Raw genomic sequence first — 20,871 nt, forward strand, 5'->3', positions numbered from 1 at the left:
CGGTCATCTGGGGAGTGAACCAGCGGATGGAAGACACCTCTGTCTCTCTCTCTCTCTCTCTGCCTCTGCCTCTGCCTCTCTGTAACTCTGCCTTTCAAATAAATAAATAAATCTTTAAAAAAAAATATGGGGGAGGGGAGGAGGGAAGGTGAGAGAGAGAGTGCGAGCCAGCGGCGGCTTGCATCTGCTAGGTCACTCCCCAAACGGCTGCAGTGGCTGGAGCTGAACCAGGCTAAAGCCAGGAATGTGGAACAGCATCTGGGTTTCTCACATTAGTGCAGGGGCCCAAACACTTGGGCCATCTTCTGCCACTTTCCCAGGCACATTAGCAGGGAGCTGGATCAGAAGTGGAGCAGCTGGGACGTGAACCAGTTCTGAGATTTTGGTGTCTCGAGCATGGGCTTAACCCATTGTGCACAATGTCTGTCCCTAGAAATAAGATCTATATCCCACAAACTAGTAGAGAGGTGGAAAGAATAATAATAATAAAAGCAAAACAAAACCCTACAGCTTTGTTCAACTGAGGACAGGAAAGGGGCAAACAAAAAAGGAAAGAAAATGTAGGAAAGAAAATGTAAAATGCTAGATGAGAAATTATCCCGGTCTGTGTCATGGTGCTAGCTGCTGCCTGTGATGCTGGCATCCCACATTGCAGCACCAGTTTGAGTCCGGGTGGCTCTGCTTCTGGTCCAGCTCCTTGCTAGTGCACCTGGAAAGTAGCAGATATGACCCAAGTGCTTGGGTTCCTGCTGTCCACGTGGAAGACCAGGATGGAATTCCAGGCTCCTGGCTTCAGCCTGGCCTAGCTCTAGTCATTGTGCTTTTTGGGGGAATGAACCAGGGGATGGAAGATTCGTTCTCTCTCTCTTTCTCTCTGTTTCTCCCTTCTATTCTATCATTCTGCCTTCCAAGTAAATAAACGAATCTTACAAAAAAAGAATTCCAACTATACTAATAATTGCAATAAATATAAATAGCTTAAATCTGCCTACTAAAATATCAAACTACCAGATTAATTTTAAAAGAAAAATTTAATCCTACTCATTAGAGACATATCTAAAGAAAAAATGAGGGAGCCAGTGCTGTGGTGCAGTGGGTTAACACCCTGGCCTGAAGCTCTGGCATCCCATATGGGCGCCAGTTCTAGTCTTGGCTGCTCTACTTCCAGTCCAGCTCTCTGCTATGGCCTGGGAAAGCAGTAGAAGATGGTCCAAGTCCTTGGGCCCCTGCACACGCATGGGAGACCCAGAAGAAGCTCCTGGCTCCTGGCTTCAGATTGGCACAGCTCCGAACATTGCGGCCAATTGGGGAGTGAACCAGTGGACGGAAGACCTGTCTCTCTCTCTCGCTCTCTCTGCCTCTCCTCTCTGTGTAACTCTGACTTTCAGATAAATAAATAAATCTTTAAAAAAAAAAAAAGAAAAAATGAGATGAGAAGATTTAAAATAAAAGAATGAACACGATTGGGGAAAACAATAATCGAGAAAGCAGGTAAAGCAATATTAAAATCAGTAAAAATAGAATTGGGAAAAAGCATTAATAAAGGGAGGGCTCTTGTAACTTGGGAATAATTCTTTCCCACTCTTGATGTTTTCCATCATGTGGAGGAAGCACTTTCATGCGACCTCCCTGGCTCCCCTCACCTGCTCTGATTGGTGCATTTGGGAGCAAGAACCTGGGGAGCCAGTTCTGCCCCTGTTTCTTCTGGGGCCCACCTGCCCTCAGGGTGCTCTCTGCTCCCCGGTACTGGAAGTGTCACCTGAGTAGCCCCATGGGCTTGCCCCGTGAGTGCGTTTGTCTCATTCTGGAGTTTAGGTGGAAAAAAAGGTTTTATCTTCGAGCTGCGTTATCTATTCCTCCTTGGTCTTTAACAGTAACAGAGGAGTTAATTTGGGTCACAGCAGCCTCACTCTTTGCATTTTGTTTGTTTCTGAATTTGTGCAGAACAAGACAGGGAAAATGCCTTTTGCTGGGTGTCCTGCACATGATGAAAAGAGTGTGGTCCACCCAGCTCTAATCATGAACTTGTACTTGGCAGCATAGCTTAAGGAAAGGCAGACAGAGCCTCTGGTTAGCGGGAGATCTTGGCAAGCTGGCCTAGAAAGCAATGAGTTACATGGCCACAGAATTATGAGGGTGGAGAGGATTTGCACAGTACAGTTAACAGATCTGATCTTAAAACCCTTCTCAAGGCTCGTGGAAAATGGAATTGACAGATAAGTTTATTTTGGTGCAAAAAAAAAGAGCTTGAAATCTATGATAGTGTTTTCTTAATTCATGTTTCCCAAGACTCCTCATATATCTATGCTCTCAACCAAAGAAAGCAACGCATTAAAGACTAAAATAGTAACATCCAGGTAGTAGGACAACACATTTTAAATAATATCACGTTGATTATGTTCCCTGAGTATGACAAATTGTAAATCAACAACTAAAATACTAAAGGAGAAAACCTTTCAGGTTTGGAAAATTTCAAAAACCATTTTAAATAACTCATGGACTAATGAGGACATCACAAAAGAACTGACAAAATATTTAGAACTTAGCGGCAGCGAAAATACTAGCTATCAAAATGTGTGGGATGCAGAGAGAGTGGTACTTAGAGGAAGAGAGGGAGGGAGGGAGGAGAGAGGGGGAGGGGGAGGGAGGGAGGAGAGAGGGAGGAGGGGGAGGGGAGGGAGGGAGGGAGAAGAGAGGGAGGAAAGGGGGGGGAGGGAGGGAGATATCTAAATGCACTTGTGAAAAAGAAGAGTCTGAGTGAGTGAGCAGGTCGAGACATTGGAAAAAGAAGAGCAGAAAAATCCCCGAAGAGAATAGCAGGAAGGAGATTGCAAAGACAAGGAAGAGCTAGGGAAGCAGGGAGCAGAGAGATGAAGGACAAAGCTGGAGCCGGCTCCCTGGAGAGGCTCCTGATGTTGGTACTTCTCCAGCTAAGACTAACTCAGGAAAGCAGAGAAAAGATACAGAAAAAGAGGGATGGGGACTCAACCACAAATGGGGCTGGAGTTCTAAGAGAACGCCAGCACCTTTCCATCAGTGTGTTTGCTGTGCTAGAAGAACATAAACTACTACCATGGACTCAATAAGGAGTAGAAAACCAGAGAGCTGTGCCCTCCTGTGAGGAGGCGGCAGTGCCTGGCTGTCCCAGGCGGTTTCAGCAGCCGGTATCAGACAAGCTGTTTCAGAGGATGGGCCGCTGCCCAGTGATTTGACACCCAGCAGAATGACACCTTGGTATCAAAACCTGGCGCTGGAAGTATGAGAAAACAGGAAAACAGGCCAGCATTGCATCTGAGCGAGGCTGTGAAAACCTAAGTAAATTATTAACAAATTAAATTCAGGAGACTAAAAACAATACAAGCAAATGGAGTTCCACTGTGGAGTGAAAAGGTGGCGTCACAGGGAGGGGACACACCAGGTTCCCAGATTCAGAACCGTGTGGTGGCCTCCGCGGATGCAGGAAGACATTCAGTGAAATCCCACGCTTCCACGATGTGCTAAGGGAATCAGGGCACAGGCTAAATTTAGAGTCGTATGGTGCGTCCCTTGTAAAGCCAATCCCATCTCATTTATTTTGGGAGGAAATCCAGATTTTCAGATGTTAAATTTTCTTCTTATAAGGCTCGACTGCACGTCAAACCCAAATATATTCAGAAGCTGTGCCCAGTTCTTTGGGAGAATTCAGAACACATGGAAACCAAAGCTCACAGTGGCTTTGAAGGTGGCGTCTTGTGCTGCCTGTATTTAGGGGGCAGACACTTGACCAGACCCCTTCTTCAAGTGCCCGCCCACTTGGGTGTCTAAGTGGTCGACCTGCCCTGCCATTCGTGGCACACAGCACGTGGGTAGCGAGCTAGGGCTGGTGCCAGGCAGACCTGAAGCAAGTGTTCCTGTCTTGCGTGACCTCAGCCACTGTCCTCGTTGAGGGTACCTTGTGAATTCTCCTTTTCTGTCCCCACCCACGTGTGCAGGTCCAAGCTGAAGACAGTGCATGAGCGAATCCCCTTGGCTGGACTGAGCAAGCTGCCCAGCGTCCCTCAGATCGCGAAGGTAAAAGCCCACCCTGAGGGCAGGTGGCTCCCTGGTCAGCCTGGGGCTGGCCTGTGGGTTGAGGCACAGCCTTGTCCCGGGGAGGGTGAGGCTGCTGCATCGGGGTGTGAGTTGGGGATGGTGTTGGCAGCTGCCTCTGTCTCCCAACACTGCCGAGGTATGATCTGTGGTCTCTCCCCCTAAGGAGCTGACAGCTTGTTCAGGAGACGAGAGAGGTAGAAGACAGGGCTGGGTCTGGCAGGTGCGGTAGCCTTGGGGGTGGAGGTTGACAGAGAGCCTTCAGACAGAGAGGAGACTGAGCCAGGCCAAAGGATGGGCCGGACTGAGCCCTCCCTCGACTAAGGAGCCGCCAGTGGGTGGCAGGGCCCTTGTCACTGCCTGGGGATCCTGGGAGCTCAGGAACCTGGGCACGAAGTGTCGGGAGAAGCCTGGGCTGGGTTGGACCCTTGCTTTGGGAGCGGGGACGCTGGCAGAGCTGTGCTGAGCCCCTTTGGTCATGGGTGGGTGGCTTTTCATCGTCTTCAGGTCAGAACGGAGCCAAGTCTCAGGCTTGTCTGTGTCCCTCCCCTCACCTTAGCATGAAACCCCAGACAGGTCCCCTGAGTGGGCACAGGAGAGCGAGCAGCAGGGACAGACTGAAGCCAGGGCCCTGTCCCCGTGTGCCTTGCCTCCCCCTCTGCCCCGTGCTACTTTCTCTTGGTGGGCACAGGCCTGTTCTGCCGTCACGGTCCCTGACTCTGTGATTCTCTCCCTGTCCAGGCCTTCTGTGATGACGCAGTGGGGCTGAAATTCAACCCTGTCCTGTACCCCAAGGTAATGCCCTCCCTGTACCCATAACCCGGGGCCTGGCCCTAGCACAGATTTGCACCCCTGGGGCTCTGTGAGTGGCCCTGTGTGTCACGGTGGAGTTTTGTGGGGTGTCTGTGATAAGCCTCCATGTCTCCCTCTCTCCCTGCCCACCCCATCACAAACTGGTCCCAGGGAAACTCATCCTCAGGCCTGCCTGGGTCCCCAGCCAGACTGACGGGCTCCCCAGCCTATTGTGAAGGTGGCGATGGTAGCCATGGTGTAGCTTCTCCTCCTTGTCCCAGCCTCTCCTCTCTGGGGCCAGCGCTGGGTGGGGCCTGATCCTGCCTGGAGCTGGGGGCAGGTACAGGTCCTGCCTGCTGTCACGGAAGGGGTGAGGCGCAAGGGGCAGATGCCCACGAAGTAGTCAAAGCCAGACCCTGGCTCCCCGTGGTGTAGGTTACTGCGGCTCTGCCCTGGATACCTCTGCCCAGCCTTGGGTTGTAAGCTGGCTGGTTCCTTAGAGCTGGCCTTTGACCCGTTATGATCTAGGGGTGTGGATGGGGAGGGGAGCAGGAAGAACAAGCCCACTCCAGAGCAGTCAGGGTTTGACAGGACGTCCGTCACCTACGGACAGACAACCCCGTGAAGTTCTCTGCAGGAGAAAATCCCGGGCACTGACACCCACTCTGTGAGCCGCAGGGTCAGGAGGCGAAGACAGCAGCAGAGCTGTGCTTTTGGGCTTCCACCGTGGGTCAGTGCGGGGCCGCTGAGGCTTGCTGGGGTTTGCCGGGGTTTCTTGGAGATCCAGCTCTGAAAAGCAGGAACCGTGTGATGAACTGTCTGGTGGGGCAGATAGGCCTCTGTCCCGGCCGGGATACCCAGAAGAACCCGCTGGGACCAGCACCTGCCACATTCAGTCTTAGAAGCGGCTCTTCATCCACCTGCAGTGGCCGCACCTGTGTGGAGTCCCCTCGCGCCCAGAGCCCTCCCTCCCTCTTCAGCACCTGTCGACACTGCCCAGTAGTCCACTCCTCCCCACTGCTCATTTCCCGTCCTTTGGACTGACCTCCCCACCTTAGAATTAGAGCTGGATTAGTGAGGTCTAACCCAGCACCGAGACCTCGCCAGAAAGGCTGGATGGCGCGCAGGTGTGGCCGGGCTTGCTGTCATATCACGTCTCCAGAGAGCGCCCGGCGATGGCCGTCGGCTGCCCGGCCTGTATGAGGGAAGAGCGGCTGTGTTTGTGGTTTCTGCGTTTGTAGGCCCATTTCCTCCAGCTGGGATGTGTGTGTGTGTGTTTAAAGTTTGCAGAGTTAAGAATGTTCCTTGGGAGGTCTTCATGGCCTTGTGCCTCTTCCTGGCTGGACAGCTGCCCCTCCCCTGTGACTCATCCCTGGGGGCCCCTCCGGGGCTGGGCCACGGTGCTCTCGCAGGGGAGCTGAGAAGTGTCCATCACCTGGATGCGCAGCGAGTGACCACACACGCCAATCAGCAAGTCGTGCCGGTTCGTTCTGTCCCTGGGATGACCTGCGCACGTGCCCCCCTTTCTCGAGAGGGTATCCCCATGGCTCAGGTCTTCTCTTTCCCAACATACGGGGTCTGCTGTGACCTTTCTGGAACATTGTGTAGATGATGGTGATGTTGACGGTAGCTGCTCTGTGCCCAGAACTCTGTGACCCTGATCTCATTGAATCTTTGTGACCACGTGTCTCCATTTACCAGATGAGGAGATGGAGGCCCAGAGAAGTTGGGCAGCTCTCAAAGCTACCTGGGTAAAAGCAGGAGATTTGCAGCTGGAGTTCGGCGTTTCTGACCCCAGGCATCACGGAGAGTGAGATAGAGCCAGTGCTTAGGTTTTTAGCTTTGTGCTTGCCCCCGGTATTGGGGGTGTTCCTTAGAGTGGTGTCACTCTGTGGATAACAGGATTGAAGTCTGGGCAGGAGCAGTGACTCCTCAGAACCGTTGAGTAGAGGTAGGACCAGAACCACAGGCATCCTTGCTGACTGCGCTGGCCCCTGGCCAAACTTTTACCCCCCAGGTGAAACACGGGCTCAGTGCCCCACGTCCGGCTGGCCAGCGTCTAGAGGGGTGGCGTGGATGCCACGGGCGAGGCCCTGGTGTTGGAGCTGTGCCCTGACTGCCTGCTTGTGACCTCCCTCCCCTCCCCCTCCCCGTCCCCGCCCTTGCAGGCCCGCCTGCTCCTGGACCAGCGAGCTGCCTTGACTTGGTTTCTTTTCCATGTTTCCCAGGCCTCCCAGATGATCGTGTCCTACGACGAGCACGATGTCAACAACACCTTCAAATTCGGGGTCATTTATCAGAAAGCCAGGCAGGTAAGCGCTGTGACTCTGTCCTGATCGCTCTACCCCACGGTCCCCCACCCACCCACCTCCTCCACCCGAAGCACAGGGCCCCTGAAACAGGGTTTTCCTTCTTTTTTTTTTCTTCCTTCTCCCTGGCTCTGTGGCACAGCAGGTTAAAGCCGTGGCCTGGAGCACTGACATCCCATATGGGCACTGGTTCAAGTCCCGGCTGTCCCACTTCTGATCCAGCTCCCTGTTGATGTGCCTGGGAAGGCAGCAGAAGACTCCTGGCTTGGGCCGGGCTCAGCCCGAGCCATTATAGCCATCTGGGGAGTGAACCAGGGGATGGAAGACGTCTCTCTTTCTGTCTTTCCTCCTCTCTGTCACTCTGCCTTTCAAATAAATAAATCTTTAAAAATGAAGATTTCTTTATTTGAAAGGCTGAATGACAGAGAAAGCGAGACAGAGAAAGAAATTTTCCACTTCCCAAAGCCTGGAGGCAGGAACTTCATCCGGGTCTCCCACATGGGTGCAGGGGCCCAAGCACTTGGGCCATCTTCTGCCTTCCCAGGAGCATTCACAGGGAGCTGGATCAGAAATGGAGTGGCTGGGGCTCAAGCTGCTGCTCTGATATAGGCTGCCAGTGTTAGAGGCTGCAGCTGAACCTGCTGCACCATGAACCAGGCCCCATGCACCAGGCCCCATGAACGAGATTCTTGAACATTCTGAGTACAGCCGTCACATTTACAGTCTGAACTAGGCTGCAGGTGGCAGAATCTTTACGGAAGCCCGCAGATGGCGATGGAGCTGTGTCAGTTGCAGGGGGGAATCAGAATAGGTAGAGGGAGTGGACTGGCACCAGCTACTCTGCCCTGGCTCACCCCTGTCCCAGCTGGGAGTTTGCTTTTCCCCCAGCCTGGCTCTGCGTTCAGGGATGTCACCCCGGCAGCTGGGATCGGGCATGCTGGAAGCATATACATCGTGGCAACTGGCCAGTGGTTAACAAGTAGACCAGCGCACCCCGGCTCAGCCTCCTCTGTCTTTGGCAGCACTCACGTGCTGCTCTGGAATTAGCTGGCCAGAATAATGTGTCTCAGAATGTGCTCTGTGAGATGCTTGTGTGGTGAGGTATGCGCCGAGCAGATGACTGGGGGTGGGGTGGGGCTCGGTTTAGCGGGACTCTAAGAACCCTCACCTTCAAGAACTCTTCCTAGCAGGGTGAGCTCAGCGTTTCCCCCACTTACCTGACGGCCAACTTCTTGCGTTCGCCACCTCTTTCCTGCTAGGACCTCCCTTTGGTCAGCTGAACACACTGTTGTCCCCTCATGCGGGTTCTGTGAAGGGTGGTTGCACACCCCTCCACCTTTGCGTCCTCCGAGAGCCTAGCACAGCTCCGTGTATAAACGCACCAGTCATTACCGGGGCTCGTGAATGCCTGACACTGCTGGCCCTGCTAATGCAGGTCAGCGTATTAGCCGTCTTAGTTTGCATGACGGTGTCTTTCTCGGCTGGATGGTGGCTGATGGCCGTGTCTGAAGATATTAGCCAGTGAGAGACATGTGTTCGCTTAAAAACACTCTCATTAGGTGGGCGCGTTTAGGATCTCAGGGGCCAGCACTGATGGCTCTCATAACACGAGGGAGATTATTCAGGTAGCCACTCCAATTATTTTCACTTATTACATTTTTATTTTGTTCAGTGCTGCTGATAGAACCCCCCCTAATTAAAGTTCTTTGTTGTGAAATTTACCAAAGCATATCTTACAAGGTGATTATAATCCAGTGTTCCGGCAAAGTTACAGTTACTGGGCAATAACCATCCACCAGGATAAGGAGTCTTTCTGTTGTTTATGTAGCTGATGCTGCTGCTGCGGGGCAGGGAGAGGCAGGAAGATAAACTTAAACTTTTTTTTTTTTTTTAAACTGGACAGATTGTTGGTTTTGCAAACCTACAGCTGGTGGACATTTAATATGAACACTGGTTGCATAAAAGCCCTGTGCCAGTCTTTGGCTATAAATAAGCTTCTCTAATGCTCCTGTTTGTCATGTGCGTGCTAAACATGGGGAGAGTGTAGGGAGATGCAGAGGGACTGAGATGCCCTCCCTGAGTGCACGGTCAAGCTCAAGGCCAGCCTAGCAATAATGACCATGCGAATGCCAGACTGGCTGTGATCCTGGAGGAGAGAGAGGTGTGGGCCCTAGAACCTGCACTGCATTGCTTTCCTGATAGATTGGAAGCAGCTGCTCACCCCCACACAGCCCTCACGACCCTGGGCAGAGAGGATGTTTGGCGAGAGTTGCGATGTAGATAAGGGATCAGCCAGCTCTAGCTGTAAAGACCAATTGGATCTGTTTCAGACTCTGGGCCTGGGAGTCTCCACCACGGCAGCTCAGCTCTGCTTTGGTAGTGCAGTCACAGGCAACATGTAAATAGGCTAGCCTACTTTCCAGTAAAACTTCTGTTATAAAAACAGGCTGCAGGCCGGCGCCGTGGCTTAACAGGCTAATCCTCCACCTTGCGGCACCGGCACACCGGGTTCTAGTCCCGGTTGGGGTGCCGGATTCTATCTTGGTTGCCCCTCTTCCAGTCCAGCTCTCTGCTATGGCCCGGGAAGGCAGTGGAAGATGGCCCAAGTCCTTGGGCCCTGCACCCCATGGGAGACCAGGAGAAGCACCTGGCTTCTGGCTTTGGATCAGCGAGATGCGCCGGCCGCAGCGGCCATTGGAGGGTGAACCAACGGCAAAAAGGAAGACCTTTCTCTCTGTCTCTCTCTCACTATCTACTCTGCCTGTCAGGAAAAAAAAAAAAAAAAACAAAAAAACAACAGGCTGCAGGGGCTGGTGCTAAGGGGCAGGGGGTTACTCTGCCACTTGTGATACCGGAATCCCATATTGGAGCACTGGTTCGAGTCCAACTGCTCTACTTCTGATCCAGCTCTCTGCTAATGTGCCTGGGAAAGCAGAGGATGATGGCCCAAGGACTTGAGTTCTTGCTACCCGTGTGGGAAACCTGGTTGAAGTTTCTGGTTCCTGGCTTTGTCCTTTTCCCGCCAAACGTTGGGGCCACTTGGGGAGTGAACCAGCAGATGGAAGATCTCTTTCTGTCTGTCCCTCTCTTTCTGTCACTCTGCCTTTCAAATAAATAAACAAATAAGTAGATAAATCTTAACAGCAAACAAAGAGGCAGCAGACCAGACATGGTCCACAGGCCCTAGTTTGTGGTCTTCACTGTAAACCAGTGTTTCCCAAACTTGACACATTCGCAAGGCACTTTCTTTTCTTTTCTTTTTTTTTTTGACAGGCAGAGTGGACAGTGAGAGAGAGAGAGAGAGAGAGACAGAGAGAAAGGTCTTCCTTTACCGTTGGTTCACCCTCCAATGGCTGCCGCAGCCGGCGCACCGCGCTGATCCAAAGACAGGAACCAGGTGCTTATCCTGGTCTCCCATGCAGGTGCAGGGCCCAAGGACCTGGGCCATCCTCCACTGCCTTCCCGGGCCACAGCAGAGAGCTGGCCTGGAAGAGGGGCAACTGGGACAGAATCCGGCGCCCCGACTGGGACTAGAACCCGGTGTGCCGGCGCCGCAAGGTGGAGGATTAGCCTAGTGAGCCACGGCGCCGGCCTGCAAGGCACTTTCAGCACCTTTACCATCTAGTTTGTTTCCTTATGTGCCACGTTACTATTAACTGCTTAATACTTTCAAAGAGTTTTTGAAAAACTTAAATTATTTCTTCAGTTTTTATTTTTTTAAGCTTATTTATTGGGGCTGGCGCCATGGTGTAGAAGGTTAAGTAATTCTCTCACAAGTGTAGAGTCTGTGGTGAGGACACAGAAGTCCCCTGGATACCATGCCCTCCTTCCCCGGCTGCCTCTGCTCTCCCTTCTCCCCTGCAGTCCCCAAAGGGGCGTCCTACTGATCTGCTCTCCAGTTTCAAAAAGCTTTGTTATTTAAAAACATGTTGTGTACATTTGTTATATATCAAAAATGTAATTTACATACACATGTACATGTTATATGCATTTGAACTTTTGAGATTGGCTATTTTCGTTTTTGTTTTAAAAATGAATTTATTTGAAAGACAGAGAAAGAGAGATCTTCCATCCGTTGTTCAGTCCCCAAATGGCTACAACAGCTAGGGCTGGGCCAGGCCAAAACCAGGAGCTTGGAACTCCCTCTGGTTCTTCCACATGGGTGGCAGTGGTCTAGGTACTTGGGCCATCACCTGCCGCCTGCCCAGGTACATTAGCAGGAAACTGGCTGGAAAGCAGGGTAGCTGGGACTTGAACTGGTGCTCCGAGACGGGATGCTGGTGTTGCTGGTGGTGGCTTACCTGCTGTGCCACAACACTAGTCCTGGGATTGGCTGTTTTCTGCTCTTTGGCATCCGTCTGGTGTCTTGAGGGTATCAGCACTCAGCGTCTCTTTATTGCTGAGTAGTATCCAGTAGTATCCGTGGCATCCGCACACCGCAGTTGGTTTAAGTGCTCACCACTTAAACTGTGCTGCAGAGAGCTGTGGGAACACCTGCAACTTGAGTTTTCACGTCTGTGGGATGAGTGCTGGGTCGTACGGTAATTCATGTGGGGTTTGTAAAAACTGCCCAGCAGTGTGGGAGGGGTGGTTCCCTCTCCAGCGCGGCAGCGAGCCCGCGTCTCCCCGCCGCGCCAGCCCCCGGGGCGTGAGGACAGTTGGCGCGGTTTTTGCTTTAGCCCTGCTGATGGCTGCTAGCGCCCACTCCGTGGCTCGTGGTACTGAACATCTTTCTGTGTGCCTGTTTGCTGTGTGCATGATCTCTTAGGTGGAAGGTCCATTCATGTCTTTGGACCATTTTCTAACTGAATTTTTCCCTTACTGTTGAGTTTGAGATTTTTTTTTCTGTAAGAGCTTTCTGGAGGTATAATCTCACACCATGTAGTTTGTGGTAGCATGTGAATTATAGCCCAATGAAGTGTACGAGTCAGTGGTTTGTGGTAGGACCACAGAGTGGTACAACAGTCGTCACTATCTCATTCCAGAACATTCCCCCAGCCCCCGAGGAAACCCAACAGCCACCTGCAATTGCTCTCAGCCCTGCGCCCTTTGGCTCCCAGCCCCCATGAATCTACTTTCTGTGTATGGACTTATCTGCTCTGGACCTTTGAGAAGTGGAGTCACACACTTACCATAGTGACCTTTACCATAGTGACCTTTGAGGCTGGCCTCTCTCACTCAGCGTCACGTTTTCAAGGCTCACCTGTGTCGGAGTCCTTATTTGCCACCAAATAGTGTCTTGTTGTGCGGAGTTCACGCTGTGTTGATCCTTTCGTCAGCTGATGGACGCTGGGATGTCTTCATTTTGGGGCTGCTATGAAGCGTGCTGCTGTTAACATACGTGTGCACCTTTTTGGGTGGAGTTTTCATTTCTTTAGAATTAGCAGGTCGTATGGGAAGTCTGTGTTTAACCTTTTGAGGAACTGCCACCCTTGCTCAGGGTGGCTGTACCATGTTATTTACTGATTAATTTTAATTTGAGAGGCAGAGAGAGTATACTCCCACTCCCACTCACTAATTCATTCCCCAGTTGCCTCCGGTAGCTGGGGCCAGGCCCTGCCAAAACAGGGAGCCAGGAACTCAATCCAGGCCTTCCATGTGGGTGGCAAGAAGCCAATCACTTGAGCTTTCCCTGCTGCCTCCCAAGGTGTGCATTACATGCACCTGGAGTCAGGATCCAGAGCTGGGTGTCAAAGCCAGGCTCTCCAGTGTGGGACAGGGACGTCTTAACTGGTGTCTTAACTGCTGGCTGAGGCTCCGCCTCTGGCCGTACCACTTGATGTCCCCCCCAGGGTGAATGAAGATCCAGTCTTCCCCATCCTCTACGATGCTTGTTACCGCCTTTCTTTGTAGTCGTGGCCATGCTGGTGGGGTGGGTGTGAAGCAGTGTCGCATTGAGGTTTGGTCACTGCAGGCTTGTCGAGGTTCTGTGTTCCCGCTGCTAGCCCCTTATTGGAAGTCCACTTGCCAATTGTCCATGGATGGATCCTGTTTTTGGCATCCAATCTAAGAACTCTTCAGCTCAGCTTTGCTTTCAAACTGACCAGTGAGTTTGGCTCAACGAAAAGCCCTCAATAATAGCCCGGGGGAGCCCGCTCCATCCAGTGGGCCGTCAGGTCCTTCTCCAGTTTGGACAACCATGGCCAGTGTTATTCGGGAGACAGGGAGGAAGGGAGGTCGGAATCAGGTGTGTGGGCAGCCGTATTCCTTCCCTCGGCATCAAGCAGGCTTTTCTTGACCCCTTCCCCATCTCTGATTCTCTGCAGACCCTGGAGGAGGAGCTCTTTGGGAACAACGAGGAGAGCCCAGCTTTCAAGGAGTTCCTGGACCTGCTGGGGGACACGATCACACTGCAGGACTTCAAAGGGTGGGTTTGCAGCCAAGTGGTGGCTCCAGCTGCATTTTTTAAAAAAATATTTATTTGAAAGGCAGAGTGATGGGGGTGGGGAGAGCACTTCTATCCGCTGGTTCACCCCCAGATGGCTACCATGGCCAGTGCTGGACCAGGCCAAGGCCAGGAGCCTGGAATGCTATCTAGGTTTCCCACACAGATGGCAGGGGCCCAAGTACTTGGGCCATCATCCTCTGCTCTCCTAGGCGCATTAGCAGGGAGCTGGATTAGAAGCCGAGCAGCTGGGACTTGAACCAGCGCTCCTATGGGATGCTGGCATTGTAAATGATGGCTTCACCTGCTGCTCCACAGTGCCAGCCCCTACCTGCCTGTGTCTCCATTGATGAGGTTCTAGGAAGGGCAGGGGGCACACAGCTCAGTCGTTGGGAGAGCATGTGGGAGTTCAAACCCACACCCAGGAGATGTGGACTTGTTCTCCAGCACATGCTCAGCCCTCACTGACCCGCAGGTAAGCCAGTGGTCTGAGGATAACCCGCGTGAGCCAGTGGTCCGAGGATAACCCGCCGTGGCAGAACATCTGGAAGGCACTGAGGTTCAGCCTTAGGCTATACGATGGCAGTGCCTCCCCCACGTGCGCCTTCCTAGTTACACTGGGCTCAGACGGAGCGAAAGGAATCCATCCTCCGTGCCACTTACCTGCCAGGCATTCAAGAAACAGAGCAAGCCCTGTGAATTTTGGGGGAGAATGACCCATTTTTAGATACTGTGCAGAGAATGGATCATTAGGAGTTTATGCAGATATAATAAGCTGCACGTGATGATCTATGATGCTGTGAGTGCAGAGAGAGAGAGAATATTGGGCTGGAAAACTCCAGCCCTTACTTTCTGCAGAGGGTGCATTTGGCCAGCCAGGTGGCTCAGGGCCCTGGGATTCCCCCCACCCTAGCAGCCAAAGCAACAGGAACCCCAACCAGCAGGCGTGAAAGCCCAGCGTGCGGCACGCAGAAGGAGTTCAGGAACCGCTTTCTTCCCCTGCTTCCCCCTTGCCACTGTTTCTCCTTTTCGTTCTTCCTCCACTTCTCCAGCTGCAAAATCATAGCTGTTGCCCCTGGGCGGTAACCCCAGCCCCGCCATTTTTTGGCTCTGTGGCTTTACTTCTGTGGCCTCAGTTTCCCCATCAGTGCAAAGGGAGAGGAACGTGGTACCGACCCTGTGAGGTTGCTGAGGGCGTGGAAACGGGTCGTGCATGGGAAGCACCTCAGCGAGCACCACGCACCGGTGCAGATTGTGCCATCCTGTCCCTTTGTGTCACAGAGAAAGGACACTGAGGGTGAAAGAGGTTGAGTCCTGTGACCGAGGTCACGTGCTGACGTAGTGGCAGAAGCAGGAGTGGAACCCGGGGCACCTTGACTCCCAGCCCAGCATCCTGCTTGTGTTCCTGGCTTGTGTTACACAGCTGGGGCACTGACGTCCAAGTGCCTGTGGCTTTTCCTTTTGTTTTGTTTAAAGATTTATTTATTTATTTGAAAGAGTTACACAGAGAGAGGAAGAAACAGAGAGAGGCCTTCCATCCACTGGTTCACTCCCCAAATGGCTTCAAAGGCCAGGGCTGGGCCAGGCCAAAGCCAGGAGCCGGGAACTTTTTCCAGGTCTCCCACCTGGGTGCAGGGACCCAAGTACCTGGGCCATCCTCTCCTGTTTTCTCAGGCACATTATCAGGGAGCCAGATTGGAAGTAGAGCAGCTGGGACTTGAACTAGCTCCCCTATGGGATGCTGGTGTTGCAGGCAGAGGCTTAGCCCACTGCGCCACAGCGCCGGCCCCTATTGCTTTGTCTTAGAGGAAGCTGCACCTGCATTCTCTTGCCCCTGATGAAGATTATGGCCTCCGGCGGGCAGCCATGTTTCTGTAAAGGCAGAAGACAGCTCCGGAAGCCCTCCCAGTTCCTTTGTTTTCTTTCCCACTTGTGGAGACATGGCTGGAGAAGGGGCCTCTGGGAATACCTCCAAGCTGTCCAGTGCTGCGCTGGGGCTGGCTGGGCAGACGTCCAGCATCTTCCACTCTCCTGGCTGACTCTGGATGCTCCTGGCTGGTGGTCCTGGCTCTGGGACGAGGGCTTGGCCTTGGTGTTGCAGGGACTAAAGGCCTGTGCCCCCATCCTTGTGGGGTGGGACCAGCGCTTGTCTGGGATTGTGGATGGTCAGCCTCCCTCCCCACTTGACTGTCGGTGTGGAGGGGACACAGCCAGGGCTTGAAGTAGAGGTTCTCCCTTTGTCTTTTATTGTTTTTAAAATTATTTATCTTGAAAGGCAGAAACAGAGACCTCCCACCTGCCAGCTCACTCGCCAAATGGCCGCAACAGCCAGGGCTGGGCCAGACTGAAACCAGGAATGGGGGTTCCATCCAACTCTCCCACATGGGTGGCAGGGACCTATCCCCTTGAGTCATTCCATTAGCAGGAAGCTGGACTCAGGAGCAGGAGTTGGAACCTGAACTCAGGCCGTAGGAAATCATAGGAGGCAGGCAACGTGAGAGGTGTCGGAATCGCTGCTCCCAACGCCCTCCCCTTTGTCTGTTCGATGACAGCTTCCTGGTTGGAACCTGGGGCCAGTCTGCCAAGAGCACGATTCTACTCGCTTCTCCCGCGTGGGACCCCCTCCTTCTCGCCTCTGCTGTGTGCAGCCTCGGGCATGGCGCAGCGAGTTGTCTGCCGCTCACTGTCTTCTCCCCCTGCCCCTGCCCTGTTTCGCTGACAGTTTCCGTGGAGGCCTGGACGTGACACATGGGCAGACTGGGGTGGAATCCGTGTACACAACGTTCCGGGACAGGGAGATCATGTTTCACGTCTCCACAAAGCTGCCATTCACCGAGGGAGACACCCAGCAGGTACCAGCCTGGGAGGGCTCCCGGTGAAGGCTGGTCCCCCACCCCCCAGCCCAACCTGCCCCAGGGACTGCGGCCCCCTCCCCGCTTTGGTAATAGAACAATCCCCTGTTCTGTCACGTGCCTCCCCAGGCCAGCTGCACCCCAGTAGCCCCATGCAGGAGGCCAGGCCATAGGGGAACCACAGCCCAGGGGGGTCTGTGTCTTTCTTAAGGTCTCCTGGCTGATGAGGGTGGAGCAGAGCCAGGGGCCCTGATCACGTAGGGTGGTGGTTAGAGCCAGTGATGGTGTCCGCAGAGGGCTGCTTAGGGGTGTGTGACCCTGGGCAAGCTGGTTACCCCTGTGTCCTCATTGTGCTTGTCTGTGAAATGGGGACAGCAGCCCTTCCCCAGGGGCTGTTTGGGGGTTCCGTGAGTGTCTGAGTGTGGGCTCATGTACAGCCTCCCTTCCTAATGGCCCCGGCTGTGCAGGCTGCTGGCCTTTTTGGCCCGTCTCCAGCCCGAGCCTCATGAAACGCTGTGACTGCAGGAGAGCCCCTCTCGCCGCAGCTCGCCCGCCATGCCTGCTGCGGGCAGGAGTCCGGCCCCTGCTGGACTGGGGCAGCCTGGGTGGGACCCGGGCGTCTGGTGTTTTCCTGCTGCCTCTCAGACTTGTGGCCCTGATGGCCACACAGCCCTGGAAGGGCCTCTGGCAGCAGCGGCCGCCCCCTGCAGCACGGTTCGCCCCCTCCCATGTTTGTCTCGGGGGGCGGGGGGACCAGAAGGGCGGTGGGCCTTTGCCTGGGCTCTGACCTCTGTGTTTGCACCTGGGGAGGGACCACTGATGTGGACTTGGAGGCATAGCGCCTGGCTTCTTAGGGAGACAGGAAACTGGCAAGGGAGGGGATGCTTGATTTGTCCCCCAACACCGCGTGTTCCAGAGGCAAGTGAGAGGACTCTCCCAGTGTCCACAGTGCCCCCCTGGCCCTGTCCCCTCCCAGTCCCTCGCCTGCTGCCCTGCCGGGGGCTGAGGCTGGCTCCAGGGCCCTTTCAGCCTCCCGTGTGTTAGCTGGGGAGTGTACCTTGGCACAGAGCGTGGCTCTTGGCAGGGACTGAGTCAATATTAGTTTTCTCTTCCTAAGAAATGGGAGGACGTGTGTGGAGTAAGCGAGGTGATTTATGGAAAAGTGCCCGGCGCGACGCTCGGCGCAGAGCAGGTGCTCGGCGGATGAGAAACTCGCTGTGAAGGACCTGCATGCAGTAGGTGCTTCATAAAGGCACAGGCGCATAGCAGGCACCCAGCCAGGACTTGATGGATAGGAAGGGTTTAACCTTGGTAATCAGGCATGTGAACAGCCCAGCACGGGTCCTGACACACAGGGAGTGCCTGGTGGGGCTGAGGTCACGCGGGCGCAGTGAGGGGCGGGGCGTGGGCGTCCTCCTCTGCCCTACTTCTGCCAAGCCAGGTGAACAGTGCAAGGCTCTTTTCCCATTCCTGTTCATCCACATTCCCAGCCAGACCCTCGGCACCCCCACCTCCTCCTCCTCCAGGAAGCCTTCTCAGGTTGCTATCATCACTCCCCTCCCTCTCTCCCCAGAGCAGTCAGTTTCGTGTTAGCTGGCTGGCAGCTCTGGCAGTGTTCTCAGGGGGCTGCACCCGTGCCTGTGTTTCTCCTGGACCAGTTACCTGCCCTGCCAGGGCAACAGCAGCCTCCCCTTTGCACCAGTCTCCCGAGGCCTGCGTCAGGGCTCTGCATGCTGTGGCGCTCGGGAAGAGGAGGGCATCGCTCCATTCTGTTTCTCTTTGGTGGCTTCTAGCGATGGAAGGAAGCAGGTGCCTGGAGGGCGTGGTCTCAGACTCGCAGGGCTTCTGGGTAGAGAGAAGAGAAGCCGGCGCTGCCCGCACAGGTTGTTCCCGCCTGGCTTACGCTGCCTGAATGTTTTCTGTTTAGCTTCAGAGAAAGAGACACATCGGCAATGACATCGTGGCCATCATCTTCCAAGAGGAAAACACTCCGTTTGTCCCGGACATGATCGCCTCCAACTTCTTACACGCCTACATTGTCGTGCAGGCGGAGGCCCCGGGCACAGAGACCCCATCCTACAAGGTAAGGAGGCAGCCTGCCTGGGGGGAGCACACGGGGACTCACCGTGTCGCAGGTACTTGCTCTTCCGCCCCGCTTCCCCAGCCTGGTGCCCTAGCCGTGGTCTGAATGGGTTTCCGGGGGTGCTCATGCTCTGGGGTGCAGAGTGGGACTCTGGGTGCTGCTCCAGGCAACCTCCCAGCCATTCAGCCCACGGGGCGGGGAGCCCTGAGCGCCCGTGTTTGGGATCTGGTAGTGCTGTTGGCCAGAGTGAGGCTGAGCTGGAGCAGAGAGAGTGGACCACAGGCTCATGAGGGCACAGGAGGACGTGCGGCAGTCCAGGAAGGGCAGAAAGAGCAAGGCGGATGCTTCTGGGGAGCAGGGTGAGAGGAGGCCCCGGGGGAGCCCCTCTGATCTGGCCGTCTGGACACTGATGGGTCTGAATTCCGAGACTTGCCGGGAGGCAGGGGTGCGAGCACCGGGGTGGAGGTAGCCCTGCCCAGCCCCTCCCCGTGGCCGTGGTGTGTGATGCTGTGATGTCATGGTTAGACCAGGGCAAACCGAGGGTAGTAACAAAATTCACATCATCTTTTAAAGCCGAGTGTGAGACTTAGAGGACCACACAGCTCCTACCCCTGAAGGGAGCTGATTTTTTGTATGGCCATTTTCTTGTTCCTGTTCCTCCAACGTTGGCAGCTTTAGCTGCAGCGGTGTGGGAGTGTCTCCAAAGGCTATGGGGTCACCTGCTTGGATAGAAGTGAGCATTTCTCTCAAACAGGTGCTTGGTGTGTGGGCGGAAGGGAGCTGGCTCGGTGCCAGACGGGTGGGATACTAGGCTGGGGCAGGGCACGGGGCAGCCTGCAGGGCTGTTCTGACCCTGGGGGAGGGATGGAGAACCGCCGAGTGCAGCTCGCATAGCCAGCTGGTTGTTTTAGCAGCCACTGAGGGGGTCCCCTGGGCTGGGAGGGCTCCCAGGCCCTGCCCGGGTCGTCCGCACACTTATTGTCTACCGGCAGAACGCAGCCTCTTGAGGATGTTGGGTGTTGGCTTTCCACTCCTCCTGGGGACTGGATCGCAGAGAACTGGATCCACCACTCTCCTAGGGCTTTTTATCAGAGTGAGCCAGCCATATAGAGAAAGACCAGGGTACCCCAAGGCACCCCCACCCTGCTCTGGCTTTGTTGCCAGAAGTCTGCCTGGTCTCCGACTGCAGTCTGTGGTCCAGGGCCAAGCACCATCCTGTGAGAGGTGGCGAGGAGCTGAGTTCCCAGGACGTGGGGTCTTGGCCTTGTGCTCCACCTGCCCGGCAGGCACCCAGGTGGGAGGGCAAGGCCTGTGACTGGGGCCAGGGAAGGAGAGCCTCCAAGGCACTGCCCAGAGCGCTGTCCATCCATGCCCCTGGCAGCGCCCCAGGTAAAGCACAGACTGTGAGGGGAGCTGGTTAGATCTCCAGAGGGCCTTCACCGACCCCCGAAGGCTTAGGGGCTAAGGCAGAGGAGGGTGGGACTTCAGGGGCTGAGCAATGCATCAGGAGGCGTCCCCTGGGGAGGAGGGAAGGGTGGGGGAAGGTGTAGACAGTGGCTTGGCAGTCTCAGGTTCTGGTCCTGGCCCTGCCAGTGACTGCTGTGTGAATTAGGGCCAGGTCCTTCTTCCTCTGGGCCTTTGTTTCTGTCTTTGTGAAATGAGGAAGCTTGAGTAGATGCCCTGTGTGTGAGCCCCTTCCAGTCGGGGCATGCTGTGGGCGAGGAAGAGCAGCCTAGGGTGTGTGTGAACATGTGCATGCATGTCTGCACACGTGTGTGTGTGCGTGCACACATGTGTGTGAGTGCACATGTGTGTGTGTGTGTGTAGTGGATTATGAAGTGGTTTGGGAGACCTGTCTGCTTCAGACACCCTTTCTCATGTGGTGAGCAGGGAAAGTGTTTGCTGGTGCCAGGCACTGCACGGGGCCCGGAAGCCAGTCTTCTGGAATCCTAACAAGGCCCCGGGGAGGCGGGTGAGCAAATCGAGGCTGCGAGCGGCAGTCACACAGAGCTGAGGCCTCGGAGCCAGGGGAGCTGGGCTGCTGCCCCCATGCCTGTGTCTTCACTGCTGAGTCGTGGCGGCAGGTGGCAGGACCCGCCTCGCGGCAGGTGTGCGTAAGTGGCACTTGGGCTGCCTTTTCAGAGAGGGATTTCATGCCCACCCTGCTGTGCTGGAAGGGAATTCCAGCTGGGCCATCACCAGGGGCAACCCCCTCCCCACCCCAGAAGTGCTGTGTAGATGTCCGTACTCTTTCTTCCCTCTGGTGCTCGTGCGGCCTGGACAACACTCCGTGGGCCCCTCAGCTCCCCAGGCCATAGTTGCACGAGGCGACATTGTCCTCCAAGGCCTCTCCCTCCCAGCTCCCGGTTCCCAGGCCCCAGC

General features: G+C 54.8%; 1 protein-coding gene across 1 annotated transcript in view; it reads left to right on the forward strand.

The window, feature by feature from the left end:
• RAP1GAP2 (RAP1 GTPase activating protein 2) overlaps nt 1–20,871 on the forward strand; it is a 145,388-nt gene that overhangs the window by 101,722 nt on the left and 22,795 nt on the right. Inside the window, exons 8-13 of the mRNA XM_062175762.1 lie at nt 3,972–4,050; nt 4,810–4,863; nt 7,089–7,172; nt 13,436–13,536; nt 16,277–16,406; nt 18,334–18,489. Coding sequence (XP_062031746.1) covers nt 3,972–4,050; nt 4,810–4,863; nt 7,089–7,172; nt 13,436–13,536; nt 16,277–16,406; nt 18,334–18,489 — 604 coding nt within the window. The remainder of the gene's footprint in view (nt 1–3,971; nt 4,051–4,809; nt 4,864–7,088; nt 7,173–13,435; nt 13,537–16,276; nt 16,407–18,333; nt 18,490–20,871) is intronic.

The sequence above is a fragment of the Lepus europaeus genome, chromosome 18 (genome assembly GCF_033115175.1).
Source record: "Lepus europaeus isolate LE1 chromosome 18, mLepTim1.pri, whole genome shotgun sequence".
Taxonomy (NCBI): Eukaryota; Metazoa; Chordata; class Mammalia; order Lagomorpha; family Leporidae; genus Lepus; species Lepus europaeus.